Source organism: Cavia porcellus, unplaced genomic scaffold (assembly GCF_034190915.1).
Source record: "Cavia porcellus strain 051 isolate PalLab524CR breed Dunkin Hartley unplaced genomic scaffold, mCavPor4.1 scaffold_26, whole genome shotgun sequence".
NCBI lineage: Eukaryota > Metazoa > Chordata > Mammalia > Rodentia > Caviidae > Cavia > Cavia porcellus.
The window spans coordinates 43813255-43835356 of NW_026947509.1; the positions used below are offsets into that span (position 1 = coordinate 43813255).

Here is a 22102-nt window from a genome sequence, read left to right on the forward strand (position 1 = left end):
TCTTCCAGATCCAGTATTTTAAAAGCCATAAATTTTAACTTTACTTACGAGCAAAGGCTGAAATGCCGTGAAAGCCTTTTTATTAGTTGAACTCCACCATTCTCGATGCTCTTGTGTCACTGCTGGCAACGATATTTAGAGCTTTTTAAATTAGAGCTGCTGCTGCACTGCTGGGGGCAGGCACCGCCGCGACAAAGGGAGGCCATAAACATTGCCAGGAAGTCGGATCTGTGCTGCGACAGAGGACAGGTGTAGGGGAGAGGGGCAGGCCTGCAAAGAAAGGGTCGGGGTGGATTGTGTTAAATAAACATTTGCCTTCGCATTTCCGGTACTGAATGCAGTTTGGAGATGAGGAACAAAAAGCCAGGCGACAAAAGAGTAGAGTGGGACTCAGTGACCAGCTTGGAACAGTCTTGTGTACATTCCCTGGTCTTCATGTCTGGCGTCCCAGGCATGCCTCTTATTTGTGGAATTATACCAAGCTAAGAACTCTGTATTTTCCCCTAAACTGGGAAGAGACACACTTACACCATAGACCGATTGGTGCAAGAGCTAAGTGAGATGCTCTCGAGGATGTCAGTGCTCAGCTTTTTGAAGACACTGTTTTGAAAACCTTTATCATATAACCCAGATGTGAATCTCCTGGCCATGCTGTGCAAGGGCCCATTTTTCTATAAAATAAAGAAGAAAAAAATTTTATGCATGAGTTACCCCAAAATGAATGAACAGTCAAGAAGCCTTGTCCATGTTGGGTGCTGAGGACCAACAGGAAGTAATTATACTTGGGTGTCTTCCTGATTTTAACTTGTGCGCACCAGTAGCTTTACCTAGCTTTGTGAAATTCCTCGTCAGTTTTCCAATTATCAAACATGAAAATTTCCTCTTCTCAACCTATGCCTCTTTTTATTTTCTCATGCAGAAAAACTCTCAATACAGCATCAGCAAAGTTATATGAGCAACGAATTATCACTTCACCATAGGATAAAATCCCAAAACAGGAAGGGAGATACTCACGTTAAAACAATTTATATAGAAATATCTACTACAAAGAAGACATGTTAAATGAGATCCTCACAGCCCTATGTTCACTATGTGATTCTCTGCTGAGAAAGGGAGCTGAATACTGTGTGTGTAGACTTGGTCCGCAGCTCTCCCTGCCACATGCTTCTGTCCCCTTCTTGGTGACAGCCTGCTGAGAACCTTCACAGTGTGTATGGCCAGGAGCTCACTTAGGATTTTAAATTTCGTATTCTTATTAATTCAAGTAATGCTTTTAAGTTGGCCCCTAATGTTTATATTTATCTTGGTGACTCAAGAAGAGCGAAACATCTTTAAATTTCTTGCTATGAAAATTAAATTATTTTTCCGAAGCATGTTTCTTAAATACTAAACAGGAGAAATTTTATTTCTAATGTGGGGTTAAAATCAAGGTTGAAAGTACATCAGAATTTTACCATCCTTCAGTTTAAAAAAAAATGCCCAAATTCAGTCAAATATAGATCCCATACTGCTGAAATCATTATATGTTCTCCATATAAAAACCAAAGCCTTCACAATGTGAGAGTCTGTATACTGCAACGGCCAGAGACTTCAGCCAAACAGTTACAGAAGCCAGATAGTTTCATTAATTCAATTCCCTCAATCAATTCAATTCAATTCAATTCCGTTCGATTCAGTTCAGTTCAATTCAGTTCACTAAACATCAACAAAAATGTTTACAATGTTTTCTTTTCTATAGCCTTATTCAAATAAAAAAGGACCCAAACATTTTCATTACTAAAGCTAACAGCCGATGGAGATTCTATATCACACCCTTTTTAAATACCTGTGCATCCAGCATTTAAAAAGTTTAATTATGGTAAAAAGCATATAATGTAAGATTTACCATCATGGCCATTTTCAAGTGTACAGTTCAGTGGGATTAAATACATTCACCTTGTTGCATGTCTGACTTTTAATATAGCAAATATTCTGATAAAGCCCCCTCCCTTCCCCTCCCTGCAGCCAGGCAGCCGCTCTGTTGGAAGATCTGGGACAGAATGTTCCCCTCACGCCCACAGGCGGGGAAGCAGTGCTTACCTTGGGGACTTACTCAGGTTCCTTAGAAAAACTTTCTATAAGGTTGGCTGTCATGGTGTGAATTAAAAGGTTATGTCAGAGGTTAAACTATGCAATTAAATCAAGAAAGCAGATTATTCTAGGAGCTGACATTAACTTTTGAAAAGAGAGGATTAGCTGTACTTAGGCACATACAAACTGCACAAAGCGAACAAAGGAAACGAACTCTTTCTCCAGCTACTTCCCTTGAAAGAAGACTGTTGCATCTTAGACTTCTAATTTTTAGCTTAATTCTGTGACTTCATGAGGCTCGTTATCCTTTGGCAGATTTGCATCCAGCAACTGGTGCATTGTCATGGGCTGTTTTTGTTTTTCTGCCTTTAAAAAAAATTCCGTCTCCCTAAATAATTATCTGCAAATTAACCTTTTACTCTTCCTGGCATATTTGTTGGGATAGAGTCCAAAAAAATAGAAATGTGTAAGCACGACTTTTTAGACAGGAAATAAATTTTTTGAGGCCACAAGGGTATCATTTATTAAATGGCTGCCACAGTCCACTAAGTGGGCCTCTTTTGACCTGAAGGAGTTAATGCTCTATTGAAAGTGTCTGGATGTTCTGAGTTTTACTCCCGCGGAAGACTCTGACCCATTAATGGCAGTAATAATAATAATAGAAAACAATCCTGCTTTGCCTGCATTACTCTGAAACCATTAATGGTACCCTAATGTTTTCTATTTTTTAAGTGTAACTGAAAACTGACATTCTGCACAGCTAAGATTTCCAGGACAGTGTGGTTTTTCATTACCATTTTTCCATGCCGTGCAGGCTGCTGAGTAAGGAATAAGGCAGAAGCTTATAATTGGTCTTTTAAATCATCATAAGCATTTATTTTTCCCCCCATGGCTATATCTAGTACCAATAACTCAGTCATTAGATGATGGGAAAAACTATTTAATGGTGCATCACTAGCTCCTTCCTAAATTCTTACTCAGAACAAGGCAGGGGATGTAAAGATACGGCATACTGTTTAAAGTTGGTTTCAAAGTAACAAAAGTGGCTCTTCTTTGCAGGTCGTTAGCAGTGAGCCTGTTCTTTGTGTAGGATGTTATGCTTGTATGTATAAATGTCTTTGTGTATGTATAAGTGCCTGGTAGGAAAGCACTGGCTTTTTGTTTTCATTGTAAGTAATTAGAAAGAGCCAAGCAGTGCTCTGCAGGGTCTGGGACAGGTGAGGGCACTGGAAGCTGACAGCCATGACGCAGGGTAACAGCAGTGCCTGTTCCCCGAGCTGCTGTGGGGATCTAAGGCACTGGGGACAAAGCCTGTTGCCTCATAAGTCCTAAGGAAAAACTAGCTTTCACTGTTGAGGTAAAACAAGACATCTACCCCAACTGGGGGTCTTCGGGTGGTACCTCGGGGCCCCGCCCACCCGCTCAGCGCCCTCCATAATAAACAAGTGTGTCAGGTCGTAGAGGGAGCCATGCTCAGCCGTCCATCTGCGGGCCAAGGTTCTTCTTGGTCTTTTTCCATCCCCCGCTTGCCCACCTCACCCCTGTCCTTCATCCCCAGTCCTCTGTGAGTGCTCTGCGGTGGGCAAACCATTGCCCTTATTCCCTCCACGCCTTCCACAGGGCACTGCCGGCCTGGGCATCTGGTCTGCAGAGTTCCTCACCCCAGGGCCACTCACACCAGTCCCCCACCTTTCCCCTCACTACGCCTTTTCTAGCGGGCTTTCTGAGCTCAGCTTGCTCTGTCAGCGTGGGTTGTCACAGACACCCATGCCTTCTCTCCAGCAGTAGAGCCCAGTGCCTCACAGAATATAAAGGGAAGGTCATCTTTTCCCTACTTAATAGCAACATAGGACGTGCATGTTGAATAATGCCTTATACCTCTCTTGTACATGTGTTTCTCTGTCTGATCATAACGGTATTATGATATTGCCTTACCTACTAACTTAGACAAGATACCTAGCCCATCTGTAGCTCAATTATAAAATAGGGACAGCATTGGCATATGTCTCATGTAATTAAACGAAGTAGCATTTTTAAAACTACCTACAACATGCCTACTACTACCATCATTATGGTCATTGTCATTATGACTGTTTTCATTATCTCATTTTCCTGATCAAGAAACCAAAGCCCCTGCCCGCTGAATGACCCGCCTGGACCACAAGCCATTCAATTTCCTGTCCACACTAAGGGTGCTCCTGTATCCAGGTCCTTGACATTAAGCGCTCTAGATTACTTTCAGTCTGTCATTTCCTCAGAGTCAACTTGTGGGAAAGCCCCTACTTCACATTTTCTTCAGAAATTTCTATGAAAAAGAACTTCAAAACAAACACACTGACAAAACACAGACACCACTTGCAAATGTGAGGTGTCTATAGCATAGCCACAGGAATGCAGGGCAAGGGACAAGAAGCCTTCAAAGTGATATCAGATTTACTCTGATTTCTCTGAAGTCCAGAGTAGCATAATCAATGTCATTGCAGGTTTATTTTCAAATAAACCTGTGCCAACCACAGCAAGAACTGACTCCATTTCTCCTTTAGAAGCCATCCTGCTTTTCTAAATTGTCCGACAATTGTGGTATGTCTGTGAGTATTTACAATGATCTGGAGAACATACTTCCCTCTTCACAAAGGAGTCAGAGCTAGGCCGAGGTTAATAAAACTCTTCTCATTGGTGGGAAATCTGCCACTTAGAAAACCGACCAAGAAGAGGGGACAGTTGTGTGTTGGATGCCCCTTCACTGGCAGAGCCAGCTGTACAGTGAGGGTCCCTCTGCAGCAACATTCCCTGCTCCCCTCGTGTCTGCTGAACTTAAGCGGAAGCACAGCCTTGCTGGCGAGATGGACTGTTATGTGGACGTGAGCTCAGAGAAAAATCAGTTTCAGGTTTTGCAAAGAAGAGACTGTTGACTCGTGCAACTCAGAGCCTTGGCAGATCACCTCATATAGAAACGTGGCTGGCTGGTGCCCATGGCAGGACTCTCGTTGGAAGTCCTGTTTCCTGTCTGGGGGTTCCGTTCTTGACGAAGTTAAAAACAGCTGCTGCACCTCCAGGCATATCCTCTGGTGACCCATTAGCAAAGAAGACGGCTTTCTCCTGGTTACTGCACTACACTGAATACTAGTTAGCACGCAGGCCCTAGACTAAGGAAGGGGTGAAAACCACCAACTCGTCCTGTCTGGGTCACACTGAGTGAGAATCAGTGAAGCCCAGCACTGCAAAGGAAGTCGGGATGCTCATTCCATACAGCGTTAGGGACACTTGTCACCTTGGTGTTCCAAGGGAGATAAAAGGGATGGTTCAGGAGCCAGGCGCGTGGCCACTTTCATTGCTCACCCCTGTGGAAAGCTGAGGACAGGAGCATCGCAAGGGCAGGCTCAGCTGGGCCACGGCGTGAGCTCTGTCTCCAAAGCAAAACTTACTTATGGAGTGGGTTGGGGATGCAGCTCAGTGTGAAGACCCAGTTCACCCCCTACCCTACCATTGCTGCCCGGAGGAAAAACAAATTAGACTGACTAGAGAGAGTGGTGGTGCCTTTATCTCAATGAGCTTCTTGGAGGTAGAGAAAATAGTGTTCCCACGTACCCTAACCCTTCCCGTAGTCCACTCAGAATCACAGGAGGGGGACAGGCAAGGCTCTGGCACAGCTTATCACTGCAAAGACCACCCATGGATACCCCGTCCCCCACTGGCCAGGGCTCCTTGAGCTGAGTTATAGGGGACTTTGGTGTCTGGGCAGATTTCACACCAGCAGTAAGTGGGTCTTCTCTCCCTACCTGCCTCCTCATATCTTTCTCGCGTCCCATGTTACTGGTTCTCCTGCCCCTTAATCAATACATATAGCGAGTGTACCTCCGTATGAGGAGACAGTGAAGGACCAGGCCTTGGCAGCCACAGCCCAGCCTTATCTCCAGAAAGGCTGGGGCGGCGGGTGGCGCCCATTTCTTCCCCCGTGGCTCAGTGTCTGCAAGGATTGGGCTGCAGGAACAGCCAATTCAGGGTGAGGACAGAGGGCGAATCATGCTGCAAAGTTTTTAAGAAATTGCTTCACCAGACACATGAAGGGGAGATTGTAAAAAAGACGAGAGCTAAAAAAAAGCAAAGCGTTTTATTCGAAGTCAATTCCATTGCTGTAAATAGAGCCTCTCCTCCATAACTCAGGCTATACCCCACTTCCAGTTATCCTTTCTCAAAGGGTCCCTATTGTCATTCTAGGGTGACAATGTGATGCCCTCCTCCTCCTGTCATTAGATGCGGTCTCAGCTCCTTTGCCAGAACTCGAAGCATCCATGCTTGCTCCCCTCCCCTCCCTCGTCCCAGACCCTGTGAACCCAGCAGCACCCCTCCCCTGGCCCTCCCTTTTCCTTTCCCTTTCTCTTCCTGGCCACACTCACCTTCCCCGTGCTCCTTCCTCCCTCAGGTCCAGCAGACTCTGCTCTTCTGCTCCTCCTTGGGCTCTTCCCCTCTTCGGAGCGCCTGTCTACCTCCTACTTCCTTTTCTTTATCCGTGCTTATCCATCTTCTTCCTGAAGTCTTGTCCAGTGACTCTGGGTAATGTGGTACTTTTTTATCCCTAGACCCTACCAAGTGTGAGCTGCCTTAGCTCCTGACTGCTCTGTAACGTTGTGTTACTTAGTGCATTCACCACAGGGAGGCCTGCTGTGCACTGACCCAGACACCCATGGCCTTGTCTGATGAGTGACCTGTATTGGGTAGGTCTGAGGGAGAAGTTTCCCTTGCTGAAACTAACTCACCAGCTCGGTACTTTTATTCCCAGGCATGGCTATTCTCAAATCCCTAAATTTATCACGAATGAAGTAATTCAACATAATTGTTTCAAACAGCAGTTATTCTGTCAAAAGCCAGGTGAAGTAGTTGGCGTGTGTTTAAGGGTGGCAACATGTTGCAATAAGCCGAATGCGTCCCCCAGCATTTCTGTGCTGACACCCCATGCCCATTGTTACAAGGAAGGAGGGAGGGCCCCAGGGAACGGTTCTAGTGATGATTCTCCAGAGAAGCCATGGGAAGAATACAGATGCAGGGAAGGCCAGTGGAGGGTGACAGGGTCGCAGTGGGAGCCCACCACGGCTCTCTGGGCCCTGGAGAGCTGGAGGATCCTGTGGGCACAGGAAGCTAGAAGCCACCACCACAGAACAAGCGAGATCAAGACTTAGCACTCGTCCAGGGCCGGAGGCCAGCAGCGCCTGGGGGGTCACTGTGCGAGCATGAGCTGGAAGGCTGAGGAAGCCAGCCTGGTCTCCACAGGCACAGCAGCGACACACGTGCACTGCACACCGGCTCAGTCTAAAGGGCGCAGTCTCCCTGCGCCTTCTGCTTTTGTCCTGCCTGGGCTGTGAGCCCAGCCATGGAGGGCACCACGCGTGGTCGGTGTGGGTCCTCCCCACCCTCGCGGAGCTGTCTCTGGAGGTGCCCTGCGGACACTGAGCGGTGTACTGTACTCCTCTCCTGTGCATCCCCGTATCTCCACAGTCCTGCTCAACCCTTTGTCAGCCCGATAACCTATCGTGTCTCCTTAAATCATACTTAATCTCCAGATAGAATAGCAAGCTCACGACTCCACCTAGCATACAAGAGGGGACACACTAATTCCCTCTGCAGGGCAGCAAGCAGAGTTTTTCCTTGAGTGGTGCTTATTCTTCTCTTAACATAACTGAAATAGTGTAACTTAGACTTAATAATGCTAAGTGCTGAGAGTAAGCCTATCTATGTTATGTTGCATGGCGTAACACAAAGAAAACAAAAATATCTGCTTAATATATATGTATACATCCACAAATATATCTAAAAGTGGAAAAGAATACTTGCAACAGTTGCATTTTATAGCTGCTAACATAGGAATACATAGATTACAGAGAAAGAAAACAAATATTTTCTTAATGTATATGCATATATATATATCCACAAATATATTTAAAAATGAGAAATACATACTTATACAGTTCAATTTCTGTAACTGGTGGCATGGTTGTTGTAGCTGGTGTTTACAGCTATCTTTCCCTTCTGTCCATTTTGTACTTCACTGACCTTCAGCGAGCACTGCAGTGGGTCTTGGCTCATCACCTGGCGGGTGACCCCTCCCTTCATTCCCAGAGGGCCGAGCCCTTTATGTCCTGCCTGGATTGTGTTAGTAGAGTTCCCCTCAGTAACAAGCAGTGGTAGACCTAGAGATGCCCTGCAGGATCCCCTATACTGCAAACATTTTCTTCCTCACCTCCCTTGCAAATTAATGGCCCAGTTTCCCCTTGGTACCCTGGATCAGTCACACACACCCCCAACACTGTTGACTTAGAGGTGTGAGAAGCCCAAAATGGCCAGGTGGAAGTCTTAGCTTCCACTTCAGTGGAGCCATTGTCATGCCAATGGGTCACTCAGGACCTAAGACGTCTAAGCCAGCAGAGCAGAAGATCCTGGGAATAGGAAGCTAACATTTTCTTTGACCATGAAGTTCATTCCCTGGGCAGAAGCAATGCTGTGTGAGACACCATGATGGTGAGCCCACAGATGAAAGTTTTGGCAGAAACATTATGTGGAGGAAAGGCAAATCCATACCCAGAATGAGTATTCCCATATGGACAAAGTACTGCCCTTTCTACAATGCAAGTGGTCCAGAGTAATCAGCCTACCAGCAAGTGACAAGCTGATCACCCCAGGGAATGGTGTCACAGTGTCACTCTCCACTGCTGGCATATTGATCCACTCCACACAGCAGTGGCTCAGGTCAGCTCTGAACTCGGGCATGAACCCCATCCCTGCCACCATGGCCACTTGGTTCATGAGCCCATTGGGCAATGACAGGGAGAGCTGAAAAAAGAGATCAACTGCTATCCACAGAACAGTCATCCTATCTACAGGGCTATCAAAGTCCTCTCCCACTGAGGTCACTTATTAGTGAGCTTTGGACAGGAATTAAATATCATCACATACTTCCCCATGCCCCCACAGACCTCTTCCCCAGGTACCTTTGTCATCAGTTTTTCAGTCATGTTCCTTCCCAGCCAGCTCCAGGCCATGGATCAGCACATAGTCATCTTTTATTCTGTCTTTTATTCCAAGCAAAATACATGACAGGTGCATTGCCTGGGGTTCTGTGAGAATGCAGTGTACCTGCTAGAAGGTCCCTGCATACCTCCCTGCTTCTGAGATTGGGGCTGAGTCACAGGTGGCAGCAGGTGGGTCCTAAGGAGGTGCCCACGTTGTCCTGCTGTGCTGCTGCATCAGCACAGAATGCAGTGTCAGTTTCCTCAGGCCAAGCGTGGAGGTAGGGTGAGAAAGCTTTGCCTCTGCTAGGGTGAGCTCGTCGGAATCTAGCCACTCAGTGTCGCCAGCGCCATCCTATGCTTCCAGACATCTCAACCCCATTCACAGAATCCTACGCATCCCCAGTCTGCACCCTCACTCAAGTGCAGTTACCTTTTGAGGCCCACAGGTAAGCTTGCACTATAAATCAGCCGCATGGGTGAGCAGGGCTTGCATTTGGGCTGCAGAGCCCTCAGCCCTGTGGTCACAGGAGAGCAGATGCTCCTTCCAAGCCTCAGGGTGTCTCCTCGTGTCTGGAGTAGGGAAACATGATCTTTGAACTTTTCATTTTGCTTTATTACTCTGTCCAGAGAGGCTGAAAACAACCAGCCAGCATCATCGTATTTTTCAGTCTTCTAAAATATGTGTATGAAGTCACTTGCATCTCACAAGTAGTGCATAAGCAACATCTTGTGTATTTCTTTAAGCAGTTCACACTACAGAACAAAAGCTCTCTCTACATCATTGGAAGGAGAGACCATGGTAACTTGAAGTTTCATCATCAGGGACCACTAAACCAACGAGGGAAATTCATCCTCGCAGATCTGTTTCTTTAGACCCACTACTGATGCCAAAACCTGTATCAATCCTGTCTTTTTAGAGAAACAGAATCAGCAGAGAAATGTCTGTAATAGATAAGGGGAGCCCTACAGAACCAGAGATGGGGAGTCTGTAGGCGCCTTCTACACAGCTTTGTAGAAAGCTGGGACAGCAACTCGCTGCTCAGCCATGAAGCTGGATGCTGCAGGCCGAGGGAAATCAAGGATCAGCACCAGCCTAGGACCAAAGGCCACTGGAGAATCACTGGTGTGAGTCTGTGTTCAAAGGTAGAAGAGAGTAGCGTTTGTGTCCACAGGTGGCAGTGGCCATGGAGGATAGACTTGCTCAATCAGCTCAAAGAAGCCTGCAGGCTGCTCCTTTCTTTCCCTGTGCTTCTGCCTAGGTTGTAAGCCCATGAGCTTGTGCCACCCACAGTCACTCAGTCTGTGGGACCCTGTATGAACCATCTCTGGGAGCACCCCACGGAAGCACCCAGAGATGTGCCTTACACCAGTCTCCTCCTCGGTGCTTCCCACCCAGTCCCACTGACCTGCCATGACCGGTGGTAATGGGACAGTCTCTGATCAGATAGTGGAGCTCTTGTGACTCTGTTGGAACCTCAGAGAAGAGATTCCAGAGTTCCCAGGTCCCTTCTCTGCTTCTGTGAAGAAACAGAAAGTGGTAATGCCTTGACAGACACCGAGTTGTCTGTACGTTGGCCTTAGACTCCCCGGAGAACTCTGAGAAGTAAGTTTCTGAGTTTGTTAACCACGCCACTTATGGAATTTCATAACGGCAGTCCAGAGGACTAAGAAATTAGTACCCAGAAGTGAGAGTTGTCACTCTAATAAACACCTTGGAATGTGGAATGCAGCTTCGAAACTGGGAAGTCTCTGGAGTATAATCACTTAAGCAGTATTGATCAAATGGGAATCCAGTGGTCATGAGGCAAGTGTGCACGGACCTCACAGGGCTGTTTATGGAGGGGTGGGTCCACCTGTGACTCTTCCTGGCCCCTCACCTAAATGACATGTCTGTCCCTGCCTTGAGTCTGAGGGAGATATGTGGATATATTTATTCTGCCTTTAGTCTGGAGGTCTGGCCTCTGGAATGCGCCTCTCCCCACAGTCGTAATGTATGGTACTGACCACCCTGAGTAGCTGCCTGTAACATTTCTACGTAACTTAGCTGTGCATAATACAAGCAGTTAAGTATAAAAGATAGATTCACATTCAAAAAGTATAAAAATAATGTTTGCCCTGAAAAACACAAGTGCCCCACCTATATAAAAATATCTCCATGTGGATACCTCCCAGTAATGCAGTTGTTACCAACTGTATCAGAATTCTTTATGTTATGCTGGAGCCCTGTAGTATACGACCTACATAAAGACATAAACCACTCAATGATCAAAAGCAAGAGACACAAATGCTATTGAAGTAAGACACACAAAAAATGTGTAAATGGTAATACAGAAAAGTGGGGCAAAAGCCAGTGAAGCTGTTCAGAGGAAAAAGCTGCTAAAGATGTACAAGGAGACAGAAGATAAATAAAAATGTTCTTGGAAATAAGACTCAAGTGCACACAAGTGACAGTGGTGGAAAGGATTAACCTTACAAAGAGAGAAGTTAAGTAAAAGGAATGGCATTAGGAAAAAAAAAAGCAAAATACAGACAAGAGCACTGACTAATTATAGGTAGGGCTGAATGATGAAATCCTTAAAAATGACACAAAAGCACCACAGGGTTTTAACAAAGAACAAGAAGCCGTGAAGGGTTTGGAGAGGTGAGGCAGCACCTGAGTGTGTTTCTCAGAGTAAACCGTCAGCCTCTGCGCTGAAAACAGAGGTCCAAGAGCTGGAGCCACCCTCTCCTGTCCTCCTCCTGCAGGGGCTTCTCTGTGCCTAGGAGCACAGGGGGCATTTACAGATTCTGCTGCACAGCTCGGAAAGGTGGTCGTTTACATTTGCCAGTTTACTTGACATTAAGTGAGCCCTCTGCTTTAAGAATAAAGGAGGTGGGGCTGGGGATTTAGCTCAGCGGCATAAGCGCCTGCCTTGCAAGCAGGCAGTTGTGAGTTCGATCCCCGGTACCCATAAAAAGGAAAAAGACAAAAAAAAAAAAAAAAAAAAAGAATAAAGGAGGTGGTTTTGTTTTGTTTTGTTTTTGTAAGAAGCTAAATTTACTTTCTAGAGGCTAATGCTGGTTACCTAATTTCTCAATTGTATATATGTATATACACACACATATATACATACATACACACACACACACACACACACACATATATATATCTTTTTCTTTCTTTTCCTTTTTTCCTTTTTTTTTGGTACAGGGTCTTGCTATGTCATTCAGCTAGCCTTGAATTCATGGCAGTCTTCCTGCCTCAGCGTCCTGAGTGCTGGGATTACAGATGTGTGCTGTCACACCCAGCCAGTCTCTTCTAATTTTGAATGCAATTTTCTTTTGTGTGTTTGTTTCAGATCTAGTAGTTTTCCCAAGATGGAAAAAATGAAAACAGAATATTGTAGCAAAGCAGCTATTGGGGATGGGACCTGCTGATTTTTTTGGTTGCTTTAACAGATACAGCTATATATATATATACATTTTTAAAGTTTACCCCTAAATTGAACCATGGAATCTATTTTTAAGAAGTAGAGGGGAAAAGTGAAGCGTTGTGAAAATATATATATATTTTTTTTGTCTTCTTCGTTTTTTTATCGGTACCAGGGATTGAACTCACAACCGCCTGCTTACAAGGCATGTGCTTATGCCGCTGAGCTAAATCCCCAGCCCCGTGAAAATATTTTTGATGTAATAAATTCACTATTCATTACATGTGTGGGGCATATTTAAATCTAGGAAAGAAACTCAAATATGGCCTAAGATTTTGACTTTCAGTTTGTAAAAGAAGGAATTTTTAGTTAAAAAAAAAAAAAAAAAGTACATAGCAGTGTTTGGCAAACATTTAAAGACGTTTGGAGGGCCATGCCCATACTTAGAATCAAAGATTTTAAATCTTCATGTAATTTCCTATATCTTCTCTTGGTATTTTCACTTTCAAATAGTGTTTGGAGACAGAGAAGATTATGCAAATGGATGAATCTTAATGAGAAGTTTATTATTGAGCATTTTGATGTGAATTTCAGGAAATGATAAAAGAGTCTAGGATTTATGAGACTCAAAAGAAAAAAATCAGCTCTTGGAGAACTTGGAAATTGCCAGGAAAAGAACGGAGACCCAGATGACAGCCCATGGTGCAAGGTGCACTGGGTTCTGCCCTATGGTGAGGAGCAGGAAGCAGGCTTTGTGTGACTCGGAACTGGGACCAACATTTGCAATACCAAGGGGCCACCAAGGTCGTTAGGCCCATTATGGACACAGTTAGCACAGATAACATAATTTGGAAAATTGCACATTTGGATGTTATGGAGAAGTTTTTTTCAAGGCTAATGGATCTACAATGATATCTATTAAAGCACATAAGGCATTTTGCCTCTAGGGAATCTGCTACAAAATCAAATATACAAAATTTTCAGTAAGTGAGGTCTAAAATGAAAAGACAAAGTAGAATATGTTGGGGAATTAAGTGGTGTTATGACTTCTTACTTGGAATTTATAATAATTTTTCATTCAAAGAGTCTTAAGGCTATTAATTTCCCATCACAACTCCCCATGAAGCAAGTAAAACATTTCTATTGTGTTTTCCCAACTTCGCTGCTTGCAATAAAGTGGGGCCAGACTGACAATGAGACAAAGCTACCTTGACAAATTCCTGGCCCTCTCCGGTTTCCTGCTGTACCCTAGATAGCGTTGCGATGATTTTGATCTCTAATTTACTTCTGGGCACAATCCCATTATTTTAGGAGGAGAGACTCTAGCTTAATTTTCACCAAGTGCCTTGAGGGCAAATGGTATTGGAATTTTACAGATTAATACTCTATTGTGTATAATATATATGGTTTTATATGTATATGAGTAACATATTTGTTCACTATAAAAGCTCTTAACTTTTAGATATTTTCCATGTCTCTAAGAGTGAATATCTTCCCCCAAATAAGTCCTTATTTTTTTAATAAGGATATATTGGAAGCAATTTCATCAATAATGGAAGACCCAATTACTGGTCTTCTGGATTAAGGCATTCTTTTATTGCAAGATTTTAATGCTAGAGTGGGAAGTTCAAACATTGCCAGTGAAATCTCAGACTAATTAAATGATTATAGCCTGAGGGGAAAGGCAACAAGACTCCACTATTAATCTTACCAAAAATTGCCTCTCTATGTGATGAACCAATGATTGAGCATACCTTATTTCGAAAGGCAGAATAGAAGGAGTTTGTTTTTCAAAAATCAGTTTGATGTGTGAATAAAAAAGGAAAAGACAGTGGAAGCTTTCTGTGGGAAGTATGGTCATGTTTTAAAATGCAGTTGTGTATGGAACCAAATAAACTGCAGTCAGACTTCATTCATTCAGGGGTTTTGGGGTGACACAAAAGCAATAGTGACAATAACCTCCAGTGCTTGGGAGCCATCACTGTTCACCAGGAGTTTTTTGTGCTCATCTTATCCTCAGTTCATAATAAGGAAATGGAGGCACAGTGATTCAGTCACTCAGGAAACAACTGGCAGTGGGGGACGTTTGACTGTTCTGTAACCTTCCCTTCCACTGGCTCCTTGCAAATGACTGGTCCAGACGCTTTTATTCTGTGTCATGCTGCAGTGACCACTCTCCCTGCAGGGCAGGTACAGATACCCAAGCCCGAGCCTGTGCCCAAACAGTCCCTGGAGACTCTGGTTTCCTGGCGGGACGGACCAAGGCTTTCCGAGAGGTGGGTGTGCAGGCACCAATCTGCTTGGTAGCAGCACCCGGTAGCAGCCCGGATGACAGTTCCTCCCTGGGCTTCTCGCTACGTTTCCATGCCCACGGGAGAAAGTTCTTTAAATCTTTAGTCTTGCTGTATTTATTCTTTTCATGAGTCTATTTTTCTGAAAGGAGAGGAGTGCTGCATGTAACTGAGAATTATCAGATCTGAAAAATATGACCTGGAATTTCCCTTTGCTCAGTGTCTGGAAGGCTGCAGGGATCCAGTCAAGCTAGTCCATCAGTGGCGAGCAGATGGAGTCCTTGAAAGGATACATCATCTTTAAAACATGTTACATTTCAAGAGTATTCATGTGTGAGGCCTCAATTTTAAGGGAAAAATGGATATATGACATTGAAGATATTTTTATTATTCCATCTTGAGAATAATTTATATCAGGCAAGATCCTGTTTTGGGGGAGGTGAAGTTTAAAACATGTTCTTGTTATGTAGTCCATGCTGGCCTTGAGCTCACTTTGTAGCCCAGACTGGCCTTGAACTGGCAAGAATTGTCCTGCCTCAGCCCTCCATCTGCTGGGATTGCAGGCATGTGCCACCACACCCTGCCAAAATCCTATTTTCATCAACCTTAATAATTATATCATTTGCTTCACAAAGTTTGTGAATGCCAAGCCCCATATTTGTGAGGGAAGGGTAAATTAATCTGGATCTTAGAGAACATGGTTCCTAAATACAGATACACGGATTTCAAAAGAAAGCTTTGCTTTTAAAATTTGAGAAGAGATTTATTCCTTGGTATTTGCAACTCACCTGAACCTGGAAACCATGCAACAGTCATATACAGAGCACATTGCTGCTGTTAATCCTCAGAATGGGGCACACAAAGCCTGGACAAGGTCCACCCCATGATGATTAACACTTCGTATCCTCAGGCTGCTCTCAAACTGTTCTTAAAATTAGCCATGGCCAGCACCATGTCAGCCACAGATGAAAACGTGAAGGTGTCAGAGTTTGGAGTGGCTTCAATGGGATCAACTGACTGCAGTTTTGAGTTTGATAAATTGCTAACCTCATATGGTTCCTCCAAGCAGGCCTCTGCGCTTAGAGGGAGCCCAGGGAAGTTGATTTGTGTACACAGTGGCACCAGAAATAGAAAGGGAATCTTCTCATTGTGAAAGCCACAAAATGTGTCCATTGGCAGCCAACACGTAGATTGATGAGAACAGGAGTGGGGAGAAGGATTAAACGTAATAGCTCCTGGTTCCCTACACAATCTTAAAGGATGGGGACTTTATTCCTAGCATTCTGCTAGAATTAACACTGCCGCCCCCACTGACATAATAATCCCTCCTGTAGCTCGGACCTTTGATTTCCCGTCAGAACCCACTGCCCTGGAAGATCTGCGTCACAGCCCCTTGCTCCTGGGGATCTGTCCACTTCCAAGTCCTTGCAAAGAAAGGCTCACCTGATTTTAGGCTCTCCTCCCCACTCTCAGTCTCGTTTCCATAAGTATTTCCTATTTGCTACTTTCAGGAATATATATATGTTTTGATTTGGTTTGGTTTTGGTTTTGATTTTTCCAAACCTTCACAGTTGGGTTCTGTTTGACAGTTGGGATGTTTATTAAATGTGTAATTTAGGCGAGTCAGTGCAGTTTGATCATCTGTAAAACACTAATAGTAGGGCCAGTAGTCCAACGGAAATCTTAATTTACACCTTACAACATCACCCCCTTTTTGCTTTTAATTTCATTATGAATTACATTCAGTAGACTGGGTCATAAGGTTGGCCACCATCAGTTGGAGCTTCTAATTTGGAACTCGTGTTTATTTAAACTGAATTAATTGTCAGCTGTATTAATCTTACAAAATCCATGACTCCTAAATGTTCTGTTTACGCAGAATGAGTAGCAGTGTGTTTCTTTCTTTCCAAACAGACTTCTTGGTGAGCATCAGGTGAGCTTGATAACATGCCTTGTATTCGAGATGATTTATTCACTCTCAACTTCCCTGGAATTTATTGCTGAAGGTTGATGTGAATGCTTTCAGTTTGAGCTCTGCTGTAATCTCCTGAATGGCAATTAATAAATGAAAGACGGTTACTGTATTTGACAGAAACTCTGGGCCACCTCAGCTTTCTGCTTCCTGCTTTCACCTAACTTCATGCCAGACATCCCTAGGGGCTGCTGGTATAAAATACTTTCTGTAAGCTCCAAAGCTTTTAATATTGCTTCAGTACCCCCACAACTCTGCACGCCTTTTGCTGTCTTGTCAGGAATGATCTTACTCAGTCTCTGTTCTTCACCTTCCCTTGTGTGCATGTAAGGAACATGCCTCTCTCTGCACTGAGCAGTAATAGATCCTCAGTATTTATGCTTGCAAATAGCACCTGAAACTTGTTCCTGGAATTTCTTGAATTTTTATTCTAGCTTAGTCCCTTCTCTTGTCACATTTAATGAATGTCTACTGTTACCCATAAAATGTAGTCCTTACTGTCATCCTGTGTATTGTTTAAACTGCAAAGCTGCCTTCTGTAAGTTTGATGATGAATCCATGAAGTCATCCAGTTTTCCCAGTTTGCTTGTCTTCACTAGGCTTCGGAGCTGAAGTGGTCTAATTTCAGAGCTGACGAAAATGCAGATTAGTTTAAGTAACTTGACCATAATCAGATAGAGAGCAGAGACCAAATTCTGCTTTCTGCAGTAAATTGCATGGTACAAAGCAGGAACTCTGATCCGTTCACAGTTGGGACATTTATTAAATGTGTAATTTAGACAAGTCAGCGGATGATATAAGCAAAGCACTTAGACCAACACTTGGCGCAGAGTCCTCCAGGCTCTGTTAGCTCTTGGTGTTACCGTGAGCATTTTGAACCTGATACCTCTTACTACACTGAGTCACCGGCAGGAGTGCTCACGGTGGCCTAGGTGGCCTAGGTGGCAGAAGCAACACTAGTGGTAACAACCCCAGAAGCCACACTGTTACGGAGCTTGTAGTGCAGGAGGCCTTCACGTAGAACCCTAGGAACATGAGCTTGATCTGGAGCTATTGAAAAGTTGCCCTCGAGTTTTACTACCTGAAATGCAAGTGTATTCTTGATGGCAGTAATCTCCCTCATACCTGGACAACACAAACTTTGGCCCTGCATGAACAGCTTGGAATATAAAAATAGGAGACTGGTTGGATTCCTGCCATCTGTAAAATAATTCCTTTGCTGCTACCACTTAGGCAGGCTGATCTTGCTGTTAATAATTTGGAGCGCTGCCCAGGTGGGAATGGGGGATCAAGAAACAGAGTAGAGGGGAGCAGGTACAGGTGCAGGCGAAACCCTACAAACTCTCAGAAAAGGGTTTATTTCCCCCTTCTTATTTACATACAGACTAAATAAATTCCATTCACTGCTCCCTAATAGCCACTAGGGTAAAGTGTTTAGGCACAAAAATTACACTTGCTAATGTTTCTTGATTTCAGGTATAATGTGTATCATAACAGTCGTATAAACAACCATGGTAATAATGAAAGGTGTGTCCAGGGTGAGACTGAGAGAGAGGCCTGCTGCTAGGTGTTCTTTGTGTGTCCTTTGTGTTTGTGTAGGTGTGTGTGCACACATTATGTGTACACATGTATCTCTCATATATACAATATCTGTAGACAGTCACCGCCTTTTGGAAAATACTCCAAAAGAAGTGATCTTAGAATAACAAGGATGTCCACTGCACCACACTGCCCATTACGGACAGTAATGGGCATTCTGACCTCTTGTCCTTTCTTTTCTAGAATCTCCAAACAGAGATTTTGGCCCAACCCTGGGATTGAAAAAGTCCAGTTCCTTGGAGAGTCTGCAGACTGCGGTGGCCGAGGTCAGAAAGAACGAACTGCCATTCCACAGGCCCCGGCCGCATATGGTGCGAGGCCGCGGCTGCAACGAGAGCTTCCGGGCGGCCATCGACAAGTCCTACGATGGGCCTGAAGAGCTGGACGCTGGTGAGGCCCTGCGCTTCCTGGAGTGGCTCTTCCACCTCTTTATTATCTGCGAACCACAGGCGAGCCTGTGTGCTTAACTACATAGGAAAATGATTTAAGGATCACAATTATATTTTTGATATTAAAAGTAATTCATTTTCTTGATATGTTTTGCCCTTTGGCTTAATGAACATGGAACTAGAGAACACAATGTGCAATTTATTTTACAGTGCAAATGCTAAAGAAATGTTCTCCTTAGCTTTCCTACGAGGACCAACTGTCACTTACCCTTAGGGTACTAGCACTAAGTATGCATTTCTTGACATTTTTATATGAGTCATTAAAAGCAGCATCAACCAGAGGACTGGCTGCATTAACTGAGTAGAGCAGTTGGGTATTTGTAGTCAGGAAACCCTCCTGGAAGGAAAGTAGTGCTGTTTGTTTCCCAGCATGGGGGCTTTCTGAGCTGATTGGGGTTAACAAGCCAGCTTTCAGAGAGATCAGTGCTTAGTATTCTCCAGGCCTAAGCAGGCAATGTCTCACATGACCCCTAAGCAGGCAGTGGGCCCAAGCCCAGTGCCTGTCCTGGCCTGAGATAACCAGATCCGTGCAGTCCTGTCCTCAGAGCATACCGGTAGCTGTGTGCAAGGATGGACTTCCGGGGCCCTTCTGCTCTTCCGGATCACATATCCTGACTTCCATTTATGGGTAACCCTAAGTGCGCTGACCCTGTGCATTGATCTTTTTCTCTCTGCACAGATGGTCTGTCTGATAAGAGCTCACACTCTGGCCAAGGGGCTCTGAATTGTGAATCTGCTGCTCAGGGGAACTCTGAGCTACAGGACCTGGAGAACAAAGCCAGGAAGGTAAAAAAAACAAAGGAGAAGGAGAAGAAAAAAGAAAAGGGCAAGTTGAAAGTCAAAGAGAAAAAGCAGAAAGAGAACAATGAAGACCCAGAAAGAAAAATCAAGAGGAAGGGGCTTGGAGCCATGCTGAGGTACGGGGAGCTGGGCAGGCAAGGGGGTTTCTTTCTCCCTTTCCTTCTCATGGTGAAACCATCCCTTTGTGTGTATTCAGAAGTAACTGAATGTATTCCCTCCTTTTTGGCTAAAGACATAAAAAATATCCGAAGTGTAAAGGTGTGTGTCCCCTTTCTGTAAAGGCAGAAGAAGCCTTCTTGGGTGGCTAATGTGAGGAGAAATTGTCACAAGTTTGCAGTCCAAGGAAGGCCCTTCCCCAGGAGGGTGCACACTGGGCCGGAAGTGCTCCCTGTTTGGCCAGGTCCACTGGAAGCTGGGGAAGCCAGTGGGGCCTCAGTGTCCTGGGGCCCTCCCTGAATAGAGAAGTCAGGCTCAGTGCACCCAGTCCTGCTGGGACTCCAGGTGTGCGTATGGCAGTCACCTGCAGAGGCACCATGGCATGGTGAGGCGGAGGTGACTGGATTTGGGTCCAGATGACTGTGGTCTGGATCCAGGAGGCCCCTACATTGCTGAACTTTCCTAAGCCTCCGTTTTCTCGCTTCCAAGGCCCGCATTCCTGCCCTGCAAGCAGTGCGGTGGGAGGTAAGAGCCAGGTCCAGCTGCTGTCCCTAGCAAGAAGGCAGAGAGCGCTGTGTTTCTCCCCTAGATGTCTTCAAACCTGCTCATCTGAGGCTGTCTTCTCTCCCTCCTGACACCTCAAGTTTCTTCCTGATAGCTTTCCGGGCACCTTAGGTTTTAACACTGTCTCTGTCAGGGACTGTGAACCTAAACTGTACTCCCTGCTCCTGGGACCTCAAGCCCAAAGCATGCCCTGCAGTGTGGCTAAGTCTCTGGAGCCCGAAGAGGGAGAAGGACAAAGACAGTAGCAAATGGGGAGTTTTGTTTAAATGGCCAATCCAGTGTAACCAGTCCTGGGGCTCGTGCTGGACCGTTTCTGTGGATTACTGAGGGAAACCCTTACTATGACAGCATTCACAGAAGGAACTTGTTTCCCGCTGTTTTCCTCCGATCTCTTACCCTTGACCCTGACTTCAGACAGCTCACCTGGGGTCTCCTGACAGCAGCTGTAGGCTTCATGGGGATGAACGGTATGAAATGTCCTCAGAGCCTTGAATACTGACGCTTGCTCCACTGAGATGGCCAAGTCCTCACCCTCCTGTTCATTTCGCCTCACCCTACCTCAGGAATGGTCCAGCCTGCCTGGCATCTTTGGGCCTCACCAGAACAAGTTGCTCTGGCTTGGGACTTCCCCACCTTGGGCCACAGGCCTGGGCCTCCCAGTATGCACTCCTGCAGTGGGGAGGGAGAAGGGAAGGAGAGGGTGTAACCGATTACAGATTCCCAGGGAGCAGGAGGACAGAGGGTGACATCTCCTGTAATTTCTGTGCAGTCAGTTAGTTCCTGTTCTTCTCTTCCTGGACTGACATGCATTATGGGCTATGATAGGTGGGGACCCCACGTGGCCACCCCTTGTGGAGCCCTTAGAAGATGTCTCTCTTTAAGATAGTGGGTGGTCTGTGATACCCACTGTTCTGTGTTTGAGATCTCCAACTGAGATTTTCCAACAGAAAATCATTCTCTTGGGCAAATGTAAGGGTGTTACACACTGCAGAGTGATTCTGAGGATACAAATAGTGTGAGCAGGTGTGATCCGTCTCATTCGTGCTCAGGGCACACCGCGCCAGTTTCCTCCTGTGCACAATCTCAGCTACTGCATCTCTGCCTCTGTGTTGTAGGACACGCTTTTATCGTACTGTCACCTGGGCTGAGGAGAGAGGACCCCAGCAGCCTTGATGTCCTGGTACTCTATCCTCTGACTACCAAAAAACAAATTTTCAACAAATTGAGTTTTAAAGATCAAATCGACTTTTATTCCTGATTCATGAATTGGCAGCGTCCAGCCTCAGAATAGGATAGAAAGGTACTTGGGTGAGCTGAGCATAGGATGTGGGCTTTTCCGGGCAGGAAAGAGTGGAAGAAAACAGAAACAAGGAGCGAAAAGTGAAATTTAAAGTCACTGTCTTTGTAGGGCTAAAGTAGATAAGATTTGATCACCAAGGCGATGCAGGGTGACCTGGACCTTGTTTGACGGGCTGCTGAGAAGCACTTGGCTTGGGAAAACTGTTTACCTTGCTCATGGGGGACTCAGTAAGACCCAATTCACTCTGATTTGGTCTGGCTTGTTTTGTCCTAGTGCAAGAGCTCAGTCCAAAACAGTGGCCTCCCTTTCGCTTACTGTGACCTCAGCTTAGTAAATGCCAGTGGGGCAAATTCTTAGCAGATACTGGTTTAGTTCTCCTGGTGGTCTATATACACTCCCTCTTTCCTTTTGCTGCCTTGAATTTTAAACTTTTCTTTATTCCGAGTAGTTACTGAATGTTTGAAGTGGTAGGCTATGATTTAAGAA

At 45.1% G+C, this 22102-nt stretch overlaps 1 protein-coding gene across 5 annotated transcripts in view; it reads left to right on the forward strand.

The window, feature by feature from the left end:
• Positions 1-22102, forward strand: part of Pard3b (par-3 family cell polarity regulator beta) — a 990158-nt gene that overhangs the window by 679334 nt on the left and 288722 nt on the right. For all 5 annotated transcript variants that reach the window (XM_063236623.1, XM_063236627.1, XM_063236624.1 and 2 more), the window contains 2 exons: positions 18530-18736; positions 19475-19712. In XM_063236623.1, the coding sequence (XP_063092693.1) occupies positions 18530-18736; positions 19475-19712 (445 nt within the window). The remainder of the gene's footprint in view (positions 1-18529; positions 18737-19474; positions 19713-22102) is intronic.